The sequence below is a fragment of the Mycteria americana genome, chromosome 8, assembly GCF_035582795.1.
Source record: "Mycteria americana isolate JAX WOST 10 ecotype Jacksonville Zoo and Gardens chromosome 8, USCA_MyAme_1.0, whole genome shotgun sequence".
NCBI classification, from domain to species: Eukaryota; Metazoa; Chordata; class Aves; order Ciconiiformes; family Ciconiidae; genus Mycteria; species Mycteria americana.
Genome location: NC_134372.1, coordinates 29263539 through 29279635, shown reverse-complemented (window position 1 = coordinate 29279635; position 16097 = coordinate 29263539). Strand labels below are relative to the sequence as shown.

General features: G+C 46.5%; 1 protein-coding gene across 1 annotated transcript in view; it reads left to right on the top strand.

The window, feature by feature from the left end:
- NECAB2 (N-terminal EF-hand calcium binding protein 2) overlaps positions 1–16097 on the top strand; it is an 85962-nt gene that overhangs the window by 50110 nt on the left and 19755 nt on the right. Inside the window, exons 4-5 of the mRNA XM_075510552.1 lie at positions 12164–12189; positions 15715–15812. Of these exons, the coding sequence (XP_075366667.1) occupies positions 12164–12189; positions 15715–15812 (124 nt within the window). The remainder of the gene's footprint in view (positions 1–12163; positions 12190–15714; positions 15813–16097) is intronic.

Here is a 16097-nt window from a genome sequence, read left to right as displayed (position 1 = left end):
TACATACAACTTGGTGATAACCAAGATACTTGCAAAATCTAAAAGGAGGAGGAAGCTGATTTAATTTTAACTCATGCTCTCAATGTCTTACCATTTGCTTCTGGCAATTAGCACATCATTCAGCTAGCTCAGAACAATTACTTTTTCCCTGTCTCTTTTGCAGTTCAATATTACAGAGATTACAAATAGAAATCAGGTTAGTCCAGGCTTCTGTATCAAGTAGAAGTAGCCAAAATGTTAAATGTTCATTCATCAAAAAAGGCCATTTCTGACTGACTCGTACTGTTGGCAGTTTGTACAAAAAAGCCTGAGAGACCCTCTCCTCCCCAAAAAAGAAAGGAGTAGTTTAATTGTTTTAGTGGTTTGCTTTGAAACTTGAGCTAAAAGAAATAACAAGAGGCTAAAAACATGCATAATGATTACTTCTTTTGGTGGAAACGAGAGGGCCAAGAAGTGGAGGGAAGTTTGTGAAAAAACAGCTGAAGTATAGCTTTGCTGCAAGCCAAAGAGTTATCAGTGCCATTAACCTGCCCCTGTGAAGGTGAAAAATCACGGCATCCCTTGGCTTTCTTGCCCAGGGAGGACCAGGTCACCAACAACCCAGCAGGGCAAGGCTGTTCAGTCAAACAGATGCGAATAGCTCTTCTCTGGGTAACTCAGCCCTGCAGGGTCCAGCACGGTACCGCTCTGAAATCCAGGCAGTGATTTCCAGTCCCTGTTATGAATGCGTAAATCTTTTCCACCTTTATAACTGGTTTATCATTGCATTCCCACACCTGTCATGTTCTTGTCCCTGTCATGGTGGGCACTGAAGAGCTGTGTTGGCTTTGCAAGGGCCCCCGAGTTCCTTGCAGTGGTATTTGGTGGGGGGGTAACCTGAGCCCCTCCAGTCACTGCTTAGCATCACGACTCGGAGAAGAAGAGATGCTGCATAAAAAAAACCCCGAGCAGGCGGTACCTGATAGCTGCTCAGATTGCCGCCGCTCTTGTTTTCAGCGTGTGGCACCGTAGGATTGCTCCTTGTGTGCAGGGCATGCATGAAGGAGTCCTAGCTGAACGCTGGTTAGGCTTTAACATGCTTGCGGATTTTGTTGGCTTTTAACAAAGCAGCTGGGAAAATATTATTGAACTGGCCAGACTGGGAAAACACTCGTGGGTTCAAAGGCTGAGTGGTGGGTGGGAGCCCATCTGGACAACTTTCTGTTTCTTCATTTTTAAAGCACTTATCGAGCACTCCATAGCAGGAGGGCTATGTTGTGATTTCGTAAATGAACATCATAGGTTGAAACCATTCTTTTCCTTCCTTTTTTTCTTTATCTTTTTCTGCAAATAGGGGTCCCTATTATGCAAACCCAAAATAGTTACAGTAACTATCCCAGTAATAGACATTACAGAGTGGTCCTAATGCATCAAAACCAGCTGATATTTAAAAGTCTGTCTTGAAGCTGATCAGTTTGAACAAGCCTGACAGCAAAATTGATGCGTTGTTAACTCAGATGCAGTTGCTGTACTTACTGTTCATGAAACCCATACACAAGATGAAGGGCTCGGTTTAAAGTGGGCTGTGATGCAGGACACAGGCTGAAGATACTGGCTCTGCATGGGGCCAGGGTGCCAAAATTAAATAATCAATTATCTGAGTGCAACATGATGGAAATATCTCAAATTCATGCTGTGTTTCCGAAGCGGAGCTGGTGGAAATACCGTGAGAGCAAAGGGGTCACCTGTGCTGGCCGTGACATGTACAGCCCATCCTTCCAAGGTTTATAGTTCCAGTTTTGCCTGGCACTGTCCGGGGATAAATTAAGCGAGTGCTGATATAACGCAGTGTGTATACACACTGGACCCAAGTGTGTATATAATAATCAGCGACTTAATAAATTCGGAAGTGCCATCCCTCCTAGCAGCTAAGTTGCTTGTAGGCTGTAATTAAACCTGCCTTCTCTTTTCTTTGATCTACTTGTGGGCAGAGTGATATTTTCAAGATCAAGTCATCCATCCAAAAAAAAAAAAAAAAAGTCGAGGGTTTAGATGCAATTTATTAGGGATTTGGCACATGCAGAGACTTGAAAATGTTTAGTACTGTACTAAATGTCTGTTTTATTTAAGGTGATGACTGTGCTTAGAAACCAACTGTTGGATTAAGCTTAGTAAATCAGTGTGCTGCATCGATATATTTTTCAGGATATCAATTGCACTGTAAACATGCATTTTATTGTGTTGTTGTCTTGTTCGGAGTTTTTATGAGCTTTTCAAGAGATTTTTCTTTTATAAGTGAGTGTTCAGAGGTTCTAGCCACCTCTGACAAAGCAGAGAGAGACGACGTTGATTATTTTTAATAGACTGTGAAATGGTTTTACAAGGTACAAAGAGAGACGCAAGAAGAGCATGCCTTAATCACCCAAACTTTTCTTCGAAGGGCAGAAACGACCCCACCAATTTTTGCTCTTAACATGCAGATCCTGAGTGGCCCAAAAGGATATGGAGGGGGAACACAGCCCCCCCCCAGCTGAGTTGCAGAAGGCTGTGGTGTCCCTGACCCCGCAGTGCCTCTGCGGGGAGGCCGTGGGCAGCGAGGTGCCGTGCTTTGCGGAGGGAGGGAGAGCGGCAGTGGGACGTCTGCCCTGGGCTTCTCCTGCACTCCACGGAGTCTGGGGATTTAGATTTGTGATCAGCGCTTTGCGGAAAACTGCACCTGGATGCTGCACTTTTGATGTTAATTTATAGAAGTGATAGGGCAGGAAGGGCAGAGCCTCACTAATGCTGAGCCCGGCTCATCGGCGGTACCCAGACCCTGGCTCCGGAGCTGTGCGACAAAGCAAGACAGTCTAGCACCAGCTGACAGCCTGAAATGCCCTATTGCAGTTGCTGATGAATGAACAAACAAATGTCTGGTACTACGCAGCTGCCAGTTTGTTGCCCCTGCCTTTTTTCAAAGTGACATTTATTTCTCTTTTAACTAGCAAGAGCTTAGAGCGTGTTTTCCAACAGCACCCAGAACATTTGTTTCATTTTTATCCATATTCAATCTCTTTTCTTGGTGCCCTTGATGATTAGAGCTGGGTGTTTTGTTCTGTCAAATACTCCACCGCATAGAAAATGTTATTTTGGTTGTCTTGAAACCACTGATGAAATAAAGCATCTGGTTTGCATCAGGGATGGTTTGCAGCTTGGAACTTTCTGAGGATGTGGGAGAGGCAATTGAGGTCTTCACCAGAGTATTTCTGACCTGTACCTGCAGCTGTAGGTAGGAAATCAGGTTGCATGGAGGCTTGCACAGGGCAGGCTGGTGTCAGGTAGGACCCAGTGCTTCATAAATGTCCGTGACTGCAGAATAAATCAGTATGCCAAGGGAGTGAGGAGCTGAACCGGCCTTGAAATACAGCAGCAGATGGGAGTCTTTAAAATTGAGAAACTAAGGAAATAACATGTCATGTTGTAATGGTCTCTGGCTTTATAGTAGATATCAGTAGATATCAATTCCCTGAAAGGAAACAGAAACTCTGAGAGCTGTGCTGCTGAAGGAGTGTATTACGAACGAAGGGTGATAATCCTCCCCACCCTGACAAAGTGCCCACGTTGGTTTTATCAGCGGCATGAGCAAAAGGAGGAATATTGCTCCTGGCAGGTGTTAGTGCCAAACTGAGCCCCAGCTTGTGAATATGGGCCTTGTGCTCATCGTACCTTGCACCCTGTGCACAGCCCACGGCCATGGGAAGGGGAACGGGGCACGTGGCCCATGGGGGTCGGTGGGATCACTCTTGCGGGACCCTCTGTGAAAGTGTGAGCCATCATTGGGGAAGGTTTTTCCCCTTCCAAACCCGGGAAAATCCACACCAAAAGCCTTTCCTCAAGGACGGTGGAGTGTGAAACTATGGCTGAGGTAAGGGGCTCTGCCGGGAGAGGTGGGGAGGGATCCCATGGGAGAAGACCAGCAGCTGAGATGGGGTCATGGAGGTCAGAGATTCCTTCAGCTGCTGTATCCGCACCTCGGCTTTGATGGTTTTGAACTCCAGAGATTCTGTGTAGCAAGTTTACTAGCCTCTTCGCATCGTTTTTACGAGGCTTATTACTGCTGCAAGGAAAATGCAATTGCATTGCAGGTCATTGGCTAGAGAAGACATCTTCCCATCACCTCCCTAGTTACTACTCATGCCGAGTGCTATGGCAACCGCCTTTCTGCAACACGCTGCCAGGCAAGACATCTGCACTCAGGTATCGCAGGCTTTTTGGAGCAGGTCCAGGCTTTTTTGGACCTGTTGCTCCCCAAAGTGTGCCACCCACCTGTGGGATTCAGTGTCATGACGAATCTATTAGGAGTTGGTATTCAGTGCTAACCATCCTTTTTTTTCCTTTTCCTTTGCAATCAGAGCTGGAATAGCCTTCGTAACGCAGATACCTTACTGCGGAGGTATGAAAGCTGCTTCAAGCTGAACTCAGCATCTTCTGGTGTGGTGGGGAGGATGCCAGTGAGCAGGTCTGCTTGTAAACCCTACACCCTGGGCTGCACAGTGACCATAAGGCGATTTGGCACTTTGCTGAGGGTGTGACTGACCCCGGCACAGCCATCAGCCATGCTCATGGGTCTGCCCAGGGGCTTCCACATCGGGGAGGAGGAGGGGAAGGGCATGAAGGTCTTCTGCGGATCTTCCCAATCATGCCAGAAGGTCACCTAAAGGAGACTCTTTGGTGATGCTGAACCCACAGATGTGGATATCTGAGATGCTTTTTGTCTGGTTTGGGCAGTGAGAGCCCTCCCTGCTGGTGCTCAGCAGGGAACCAGGACCTCGTGGTTTCTCTCTGTGTTTCTGCAGGCAGAGCAGGTCTGTCCTGGCCTCCCTGTGTGACACAGAAGCAATTTCATGGGGACTTCTTGTTTAGGGAGGATGAGTAAAGGAGTATGTTTTATCCTGAGCCTGCCAGATTTACTGTGCTTGTTTGTATTGAAGGTCAGTTCAGTTTACCTTGAAAAATCAGTGTTTTCCAGATTATGAGGACTCTGCTGCTCCAGTACTCCGGAGCAAAGCATCCGGTGCAGAGCACACAGCTTTGGGCGCTAGCGTTTGCAATGAACATAGGCTTATGGTTTGAAAACTGGATCTGGCAGTGCCTGTATTAATGAGAATACAGACGGCTTATCAAGACAAGTAGCCACAGAGAAAGCCATATGAAAATATTAATATTTAAATATTAATATTCAGTGGTTCTGAATATAGGTTTGCTGTGCAGCCCCACTGCTGCTCACCTTCTGTCTTGCTGAGCGCCATTAGCCACGGTGGCCACGCAGTATGGAAAAGAAGCGAAACCATCCCTATCTTGGTCATCATCTGCCTAAATCCAGAGGAAGCCTGTGCAGGGAGCAGGAAGGAGCTGCACCCTGGGTTTAGGTGGGCAAAACATCCTCGGGGACACTAGACTTCAGCCTTCAAACTGGTGAAGAAAAATCCTGCTGATAGCAAGGGCAAGTAGGAGGAAAGAGATTGTCTCCCAGAGTACCTAGAATCTGTTATAATCCCAAATTGCACACCATAGGTGATGAGGCTCTTTGTAATACAAAATCTATGTGTGAAAACTTCATACAAAATCCTCCTTTTGCTTCTCTCTGTTTCTGGGCAATTCTTTGTCTCTGTCTTTTCTTCTCTGTGGTACCAGCACTTCAGAGAAGAATGTGGTTCACTGCTGGGCTTTCAGACCCCCTTACTGTGCTCCCTAAGTGCTCGATGATGGAGCACGAGCCAAGGGAAGAATAAAGTTATTAGTTTTGCTTTGGAGAGGGCAGCATTTCTCTCCCTTTCAGGAGCCCCATGGGAGCTGTTCCCCGTAGGTGTTTTAATGTAAATCATCCCAGTTACATGGTGATCCATATGGACTTTGCAAAACTGCACCTGTTTCGTATAACATGGATTTTGGGGGAAACCTCTGTCTGGAGCAAATGGCGAACTCTGTACCAGCTTGTGCAATGGGCTGTGCTCCATCCACTCTGGGCATTTAAACAGGTGGTACACCCTGCCCTGCTGGAAAAAGCAGACAGAGCTGATTGAAAAATACCTGCTGGGTTATTTAAGACTCGCTTGCTCACTCCATTGGTTGTACTGAATTGTGCACAGGGCAAGTATGCCTGCGCCAGTATACGCATCTTTGAATTACTCCTGCTGAAGCACACTGCAAAATACATTTTAAATTTATTTCATGCGGGAAGCAGGGACATTTGGCAGGAGATTAAGACCATCCTTTAAAGTAAGAGCCAGGCAGGCACCAGAGCCCTGATGGCCAGCTTGCCATGGCTAAAGAAATTAAGGCCAAAACAGACATATGTTATGAATACTTGTCTGCCTATGTAATTTGAAGCTGCAGCTGGCTGGATACACTTCTGGTCGTGGACAGCCTTGGCATATTGTTTATGATGTTTCTTTGCATGTGGCACCTCAGATTTTGGAAGTCCTTTTTTACTTCATACCATAAGAGTGGGGCTTTTTAAAGTGAGTGGGCAGGTGAAGGAGGTACTTGGGTAGGTCTCAGGGAGGATTTAGCAGGGTTCTCCAGTAGAGTACGATGATGGGCTTGGCAAGTTGCTTAGTTCTTTAGAATTAAAGTTACTCAGCTCCTGGCTGGCATCCAGTATTTGGTATTTCTCTTGCTCTGCCTGGAATTATTTCTCTTACTTTGGGGTTTGTGTAAAAATATTTCTTTGAGTTCAGAAACTAATGATCGAGAGTGGCCATCTGTGACCTCTTAGTAGGCGTATGGATGTACATTTTCCACTTCTGAGGTGTTGAGATAACGATATAATAATACTTTTCAGCTACACATGTTGTTTTTTAGTCTTTCCTAAATGAAAATTACTTTGCAGGTGGCTAACGCTAGAGGATAATTTGTTTCCATGCTCGTCTGAAACCTTGTAGCAAACCCAAAGCTGTGAATTGAAGACGGAAATAAAAGTAGAATGTGATTTCAGAAAAACCTCCATTTTCTGTGCTGGTGAAGCAACTAAGCCATGGCTGCTGATGTAAACCTTTCATCTGCCCAAGTAACAGGGTTATTATCTTCAGCTGAAGCCAATCAGGTGTTGAGTGGCATTTGAGCTGCACATCCAGGCAGCTATTTGCATGAGAAATATGCTGTGAAGATGAGACTGATGTATTTGCAACTTCTGAATTCCCATTATGTTTTTGATTGTGCCACCCCGTTGGGAGAGCCTGGGACATCTTCCCTTGGCTGAGCTGGAAGCGAAGAAGGGAATTTCACAGACTGTTCTTCCACCTTATCTTTTCCATTCTGAGATAACTTTCCTGCTCCTCTCTATAATTGAAAAGAAGCGTGGAGAAACACATTAACAGCAGCAAGTCAGAGGCCATCAGCCTTGCCTTAGGGAGTCAGGGAGGTGTTGGGAAAGAGAGGGAGAGGTGCTGGATGGTAGACTCATGGCAGTTTTGGTTGGAAGGGACCTCTGCAGGGCTCTAGTCCCTAGTAGTGGGACCGTCACCACCACTGGACCAGGACAGCCCTGGCTTTGCCATGCTGAGTCCTGAACACCTCCTGGGATGCTCTCTGGGTAACCTCTTTCAGCGCTGCGCCACACCGGGCTTGCTTATTAAGAGCTAGAGCAAATAATCATGGTGGGAAATTTCCAGAAATACCTTTTTCTCCTGCAGGAAAATGCTGATTCACCCAAAGTGTTGGGCTGATCTGATCAATGTAGCTGGAGCTTCTGACCTGAGATCTGGAGGTTACATGGGGGACTGGCATACAGTCAGAGATCTGTCTGCCAAGATGCTCAGCTTGAGCTTGTAATCCCTGGGCTGTTGGACGCTCTGCTGCAAAGTCCCTTCTGTCTGGTGTTGCCACCCCACCTTTCCCTGGGAGAAAGTCTCAAAAATGGCAACGTGTTTCAAGGAAGGCAGGTAGAGAAGAAAAAAGCTTACAAGTGCTTTGAACCGACGGAAAAGCAGCAGAAAGTCAGTACAGGGACAACTCTGATAAAAGCCCATCCAGTGAATAATCTGCAATCAGGGACATGGCGGGGCAAAGAGGTGACTTCCCAGGGATCCTTGTTAGCTCAGCGCTCATCAAGCTGCTTGCTCACATTTTAACGTTGGGTGAGGTTTTGGGGGGAGAAATGTATTTCTCTCTGGAGTACGCAGGAGGCACAGCGATTACTCTGGGCAGCCTCCTCCTCTTGCTGGTTGTGCAATTACTCTCTGGGCAAATTAACTTAATTAAACCCACTGAGGAGATGCTCTTGCAGCATGGTTGTTGCTCTTTAAACTCCCACGTATGAGGGAGGAGTATCACACTTTGAGGACTTTTCTTTTTCTTTGAAATGTGAACCAGCAGAGAAAACTATTTCCCTATTGCCAATATGTTTATCTGGTCAAATTATCCCAGTGTATTTAAACGGTGGTGGGTGGTGAGCAATCAACAGTCCTTTTTGTGGCCAAATTAGTTTATAGCTTGGACTCTGATTTTTCAGAAGATGCTCTAGGTTGAAAGCTGAGCTCTCGTGCTTGGCTCGTATTTGTGTCGGAGAAATTAGGTCCCAAGTGGCAAATGGAGGATCTCCAAAGTATACCTTTGCCTTGGAAAGTAATCTCAAAGGGTGCACATCCCCAGCAAGACTGGGGATGCAAGGTTGTGCTGCTCCATGTTACAGCTTCATTGGTTGGAAAACAGAGAAAAAGGCCTGAAACCAAAAAGACTTGGATTTTCTTGATATTTTTTTTTCCTACTTTTCTACTGAAAGAAAGACTTTTGTTTTGGAAAGAGATCAGATAGATGTGGCCTCTATTATGCAGAAAAAACTCTATAACACAGAAGTCTAATGATTTCTTCATTTAAAGTTTCACTTGAACATTCTTATATTCTGCTTAGTTAGTTGGGTTATGGCTTCAATAAGTTCTTTAATTAGTCATACTATTAATGTAAGAATGCATAAATTTAAAAGCTAATTCACAGCCAAGTGTTCTGCTAGCCAAAAGATTTTTTTCTTTTTTCCTGAAAAATTGAGAACAACTTGTTGCAATTTTTATTTTTAGTTTATTGTGGCTTACGGAAATGTTGAATATTTGGCAGCTGAAAAAAAATTGGTAAATAATGCTCACCTAAATGTTTTCATGTCAGAGGGCTTCGTGATATGTGACCTCTCCAAAAATACCCTCTGAAGGGCAGTGCTGGGATGAAGGGTTAGGGACGGCAAGGGTATTCATGGGGAGCTGCCAACTCCCATTTCACAAGGCTTGAAACCCAGATCCTGAATATTTGCATCATAAAAAATCCTACTGGCATACCCTATAGGGTGCTTAGTTACTAAAGCATTAAACTACCAGAGCAACTTGTAAATTGTTTTGTAGCTGGGTATTGCACGTCCCTTGCATTGCGTGTTCAGCTGTGCAGCGCCCATGTTGGGCAACAAAACCCCCTGTACACCGATGGGGACGTGGCTGCGTGTCAGCGGTGTTCCCGACGGGCACACTCCTGCGTGATGGAAACATCCTAGGAAATGCCATGGGTTGTGCTCAAGTACCCATTGATTTCTCCTTACAAATTTTCATCTCAGCATTATCATATTTCTTACTAAGTCAGCTTATGACTTCAGTAATTTCTTTAATTAGGCTTATTCTTAATGCACGGTGGCTTAAAATTAAAAGCAGCTTCTCAGCCAAGTTAACATTCAAACACAATTAAGTTAAATAATATGATGGCAGGACGTGAGGAAATAAAAGACCATTTTTGGCAGCAGCAGATCAATTATTACAATGCAAAACCGCGTGGAATACAATAATAGATTTTTTTTTTTCCTCAGTTAACATGCCCTAGCTGCAAACTCCTAACCACTTCAGTAGGTGTTTATAAACACTAACTGGCTTCTGAAAAATATTATTTAAGCACTTTATGGGTGATGCTGATGTACAAACTACTCCTGTGTACGTGCCTGAGAGTATCGGTTGACTTCCCAGGCTCTGTGCTGGCGAGAGCTTTGATGAAAGACTGACCGTGGTCCTCGGCCGGGCATGGGGCTGTGCCAGTGTTGGAAATGCGTCTTCTGGGTTTCTTCCCCCACCTGAATTTTCTCTGCATGTGAATTGCTGAGGCTCCGTGTTAGCAATCACGTGCTGCCAAAGAGCTGTGGACTATTCGGTCACGAGTTGGCTCTTTTGGGTAGCGTTTTGGATCTGCATATTCAGTGGATTTGGGCATGAGAATATCAAGTCAGAGAAATTGAGCTCACAGCATCCCGAGGGGGTTCTGTAGGATTCAGTGAAGTAATTCTAGGTTTTGAGAAAGATGATAAATCTCTGAGGGAATTAAGATAAAGTAGTTGGAAGCTCATTTTGCAGAGAGATGCATGTGCCGCCTGCACCTCCAGCTGAAGCTTGTGCCAGCACATTTGCTGCCAGCAGCTGCCACGCCATGTATCCTGCACCACGAAGGTGTCTGAGATGAGAGATGACTTTTTTACACCGTGACAGACATTAGTTACCCAAAAGGTTGTGTGATTCAGTAACATCTGCTTTTACAGCATGGGAGAGGTTGGGTGGCACCTTTCTGGCAGCCAGCATCTCATGGGATAGAAATGTTCGTGTTTGCTTCCAGCGCCCGGCAGGTCCCACAGCTCCGGAGTGGCGGTGAAGGGGTCCCCAGTACCATCACCTGGGGCTCTGCTTTTGGGGAGAACCCAGGCACAGGTGGCACTGTGAATCTGGGGAATTTCCTCCCCAGATATCACCAGCGCACACATGTGCTTCTGCTTAGCTGTAGTGCACCTGGCTAATGCGCCTAGGGGGTGGAATACATCTAGTGAGAGGCCAGCAGGGTCCCTGAGCTGCAGGAACTTGCATCTTCTTAGGCAGAGCCTAAATAGAAAGAAAAAAATCTCCTATATTAGTCTCTCTGCTAAAGGAGAAGCTTTCTTGTTAATGCTATTTGAGTGGGAAATGTAACCTGTGCCCTGTCTCACTGCCATGCATAGCCCAGTGAGGCTGCTCTGCTCATACGGGGTCTGAGCCTGCTGCAGAAGATGGCAAAAGTTTTCAGCAGAGATGAGATTTTCCTGGGTACTTCAGCTTGCTGCAAAGTCACTGCGCTTTGTGTCATGTATCCTTGATGATAGGGTTTAAGTGTGGCCTTGGTAGTGAAGAGCAGTCCCAAATTAACGCTTTCCCACTATGCATCATCCCTTCAGAAGGTTATCTCATCCCAGGAGAGGACCAGCAGCGAGTGAAAGCTTCAGGTCATGGAGACAGGGAAGAGCACAAGTCCTGTGGGGTGGGAGCAGACCTGTTGGTCAGGGCACGGGCAAGCAGTCAGGAGGATTTTGGGGTCCGGGGCAGGGCTGCGGGAGGATGCTGCTAATGAAAACAGTATTGAAAACATCTCTTTCCCTAATCCACTTATGTTGACAGGTCAGACAGAGCAGGGATGAGTTTAGTTAAAGAAATAGCTTTCCAGGACATAAATGGATTGACAAAATATAATTCTATTAAGACATCATTCCAGTGCTTGAATGGCACTAACAATTGTATGGGAATCTGAGGCACAAAAAGATTAGCAGCAATCTTTATTTCCCGAGCCCGTTGTCTGTTGAGATGTCGTTACATAAACTAAATGTTCATGTATTAAGAAGTAATTGTGCAATTTTGTCCGGAGGGAGTCCTGGATGGGAACTGTGCACAGCCCCATGGATGCTTCGCAGGGGCCGAATCGGGAGAATTGATTCATCTAGAAAAGTAAATTTTGCAAATTTTTATTCTGAGCAACATTCCTGTGCCTCACCGGGGCATTGCCAGGGTGGATATTTGGGAGGAAGGCAGAGGAGTTGCTGTGCTGGGTCCCCCATAGGCACAGGTCTGCCCTTGGGGGGATGCACAAGCCCCCATTTCCCCCCCGGAATATCCAAAATAATGTGTGAACCCATCCCAGCTACACAGATGCTGAAGATGCCGAGGTGTGTGGATGTCCTGAGTGGCACCAACCATTGCCTGCTCCTTAGTCTGTCCCCACCGGTGGCTGGGGGATGCTGAGGGGGCGGGTGACATTGCAGGTGGGTATCGAGGGTTAAGCCTGCAGAAATCCTAACTGCAGCCTTCGTCCGTCCTTTACATTAAAATTGTCTTTCTCTCACTTTTTTTCCTGCTTCCTCCCCTGCCTCGTCCTCCCCCTCTTCCAGCAACGTGGACACCAAGGAGCTGTGCGGTGAGTGTGGTCCCTCTCTTGGGACAAAAGCAATTGTTACGTGCACGTGTGCTTTCAAAGGATGCATGAAACCCGTTACAAATCTGGTGGTGCCATGGTGGCTGTGGAGCTGGGGGGTCTCAGCACTTCTACTGCTTTACCCCTTATTCCACAGGAAAATTGGCAAAATTTTTCATTTTCTTCCAACATAAACATGGTCGGAGCTGAGTGGAGCACCTGCCTCCCATTCAATAACGAGCCAGAGTTTAATTTCTGGCAATGTCATGGCTTTCAGCTCCACTCTGAAGTTCAATAAACCAGCATCCCTCTGCAATACCCATAACGTGTTTCTCCTTAGGCAAACCTTTGTGTTTCCCAGCAGGCTGCCTAAGGTGAACACCACCTCTGCTGCACCTCCCACGGCTTGCAGAAATTAAAGGTTGAAAAGAAAATCTCTAATAATGTTTTGTCCCACACCTTGACCAGAAAGGGAGTATTTCCTGCCGGGATTTCTGAAGGGCTTTGCCTCGATGGGAGGTGACTCGTGCATGGGGCTCCTGCTGCTCACTCAGGTGTATTTTTCCATGGACACTTGGTATTGGGAAACGTTTCCGGCACCCCAGCTCTTTGGGAGGAGATGGGGAGACAGAGGTGTGTGGCCTTGCAGAGGGCTCATCTGTCTCTTCCCCTCCCCTTCCGTGCCAGGATGCAGAAGAACATAGAAAGCCACCTCCGCAGGTCTTCACCATTTACGTTCATCACTTTGCCACTAATTACAGCCTTCAGAGGTCTGGCTGAGAGCGGGTTGTGCAGCCAGAAAGGTGCTTGCCAGGCTGCCTGTGCCAGCACCAGGCGGTTACTCGTTATTCCCAATACTTTTAAGACCTCTCTGTCCATTGCAGCCTGTGGGTCTGCCTGCACCAGGACAGTGCCTAGGGTGTACTTAACCCCTGCCCCACCCTGCCTTTCTCACCACAGCACCCCGCAGGATTTTGAGCATTCAAGCCTGCAGCAAAGGCAGCAACCTTTCAGCTGGTTATCACCGCTTGTTGTTACTTTGGTATGCAAGAAACGAAGCCTTTCATAAAATCCTTTTTGTTTGCTGATGGGCTTGTTCCCATCACTCCTTTCTCATTGCATTAGGTCTCCTTGACAGCTGACCCAGGAACCCCAAACCCCACAGCTTGTATCATCAACTTTGCTAGGAAATAGAGGGGTAGTAACGTTGTTGCTTGACCCCACTCTGCTTTCTCCATCAGTCTGATAAAATCAGAAAATCACACAACTGTCACCCAGCGTGATCCCACCTCGCTGCCTCTCCCAGGGGTGAAGCTGCCAGGAGAGGAGGGAGATAAACCCATCACTTCCCACGGGGAGCCTGAGGAAGGATCAATCAGCGCAAGATCCTGCCTAGATCTGTTATCTGCTGAATACCTGCCCTTGCCTGAAATTTCTTATTTGCTTGCTACTGTTCTAAGTATTAGTTTAAACATAAAACCTTATTTTGAGAAAATGGAAGCTGTGATCTCTCTCTTGAAATGGGTTGTGTGTTGTAAGATGTTGAGAGCATCTTAAAAGGGATTTCTTGAGCTCTGCAGCTTATATGAGAAATTTGATACGGCTTAATCCGTATCAGGTAGCATCTTATAAAGTTCTGGGTTTTTTTCCTGCCAACGAATGCAACAATCATCAGCACCTAGACTGACTTAAATACAGTTGTGTAGCTTCTTACCCCCAGAGGCACTCCCAGTCATAGCTGGGGTAACATGCCCAGAATAGCGAGTACAGCTACCAAATTGTACCTGCCACCTTTCAGTTTAAATGAAACACAGGCATTGCATGCAATGGTACGAGTTGTCCAGCCAACTGAGGTATACTTTACAAACGCGAGATGCACGTCAACCCTTTGCAGACTACCAGGGTGGTGGGTGACGGCTTTGCTAGGGAGAGGTGGAGGGGGTGGGGCACCCACTTCCTCCCGTGCCAGCCCCAGGTTGCAGTGATGCTCATCTCCTAAGCATTGATCCCATTACTCTCTGCAGACGTGCAGGAGCCATGAGCAAGAACCATGTAGGATAGGAAGAGCTGATCTCTGATGAGATTTATGTGAATAAATAAGGCTAAAACAGTAGAACTGAACACTTCGGTTAAGTCAACGCCATTCTTCTCCCAGGTGCTCCTTGCTCGGTCTCGAGGGCTGTGCTCTGCCCACAGCAGCTCATTTCTCCTGAAAATGTATGGGCCCAGCTTTTTATTTCAGGACTTACAAAAAGTCTTTGCCTTTAAGATCTGCTCAGGTTTTTTTTTCCCAAGTAAAGTAATATGAATAACACAAATAAACACGCTGCAGTGAGAATAAGCTGTTTGGCTTATCGTGGAACAGCAAACAGCTGCTGTCAATCATGCGGTGGCATTCCGGTTTCTGCCAAAATCTTCTTCCCCTTGGATATGTTCTCGAGCTGTAAATAGCTATAGGCACTTCTAATTAAGCCAAGAGAACCTAATTAGTGGGATTGTTTCCTGGAGTTTATGTCTTGTTGCATTCTGCAGAGATGTCACCTCGGTGTGAAGCTCCGTGTCTTAGCGCTAGGGAACGGCGCCGGTGGCTTTTAAGGAACAGCTTTTAGCTGTAGTCTGTGTCAATCACCTGGAAACCAAGCAACTTTGCATCTATGCTGCAAACTCACTGCACGCCTCGCCGCCGTGCTTCACTTCTCACTGTTTCTGTTGTGAACAGCGAATTTCAGGACTCTGTAGCTCGTGCACAAAACCACACTGAGGCTCGTATGTGCCACGGAGCCATCAACCAGGTGGGGACACACTGATTTTGGCTGTATTTTGCATCAGCAGAGAGCGGCTGGGATTGCGTCTGGCCGCTGTCAGAGCTGCGGTGCAGCCTGGTGCGGATCACTGCTCCCGCAGGAGGGATGAGGATGGGACGGAGAAAGTGTGGAGTCCCCCTCCGTGGACAACATGTGGTTTTGGGCCCAGCTTGCAGCTCCATTCTCTTCCTTTCGAGGCATATTTTGTTCTCAGAAGCCTGTGCAACCTGTGATTGTGGGCTGAGGTGCAAATGTGATGGGAATGTAGGGAAAGATGTAAGGCCAGTCTCAGCTCATCTAAATTGGGGTGAACCTGGCAGGTATTTGGATGCTTTGAGTGGTAAAGACTGTCAAGGGAATGGAAAGGGGAATTCTTTCGAGACTTCTCCCTCCATGTTGGCAATAGGTGGGAGAGAGCCAAGATATGGTCAAATGCAGAAGTGGACATGAAAATAAAGCACCTACTAAGTTATTTTCAGTGGGAGCTACTGTACCTTACATTTCTTTTTTACAATGGTCCCAAACTTCATGGGAATTGTACCACTTCTCATCCCTGCAGGACAAGCTGTGAGTTTGGCTCAGGATATAGAATATAAAAATCTACCCGAAACCACCCTCTCAGTATTTTTTTTTTCCACCAATAAATAGACCTTGCTGTGTCACATAGCCTTGAAGTGTTAAGTTACATCAACAGTTCCCATCATGTCCCTCTTGGTTTTCCCAGACTATTTTGCTGACCATATGGGAGACTACGAAGACGTCTTGGCCTCACTGGAGATGCTGAACCTCTCCATCCTGAAGGCGATGGACTACACCAAACGGGTGAGTCCTCCTTACTTTGCCCTGTGCTCCATGGGCTCGGAGCAAATGGTGCAAATGTTACTTTAACAGAGCATCTAAATCTGAAGGTCTTCATCCTATTCAGCAGTGTTGTCTCCTCGTACTGTTACATTTGTGCGGTAAGTGGATTATTGCAGCAACATGACAACAGCGGGGGTTTTTTGTGTTAACAGCAGATGAATCTTGAAAATGTTGGCCAGATGTGAACCAGGGTGCCAATGTCATGTGCAGTAGACGGTGGCATGGAGGCTTTGTAGCACAGCACCT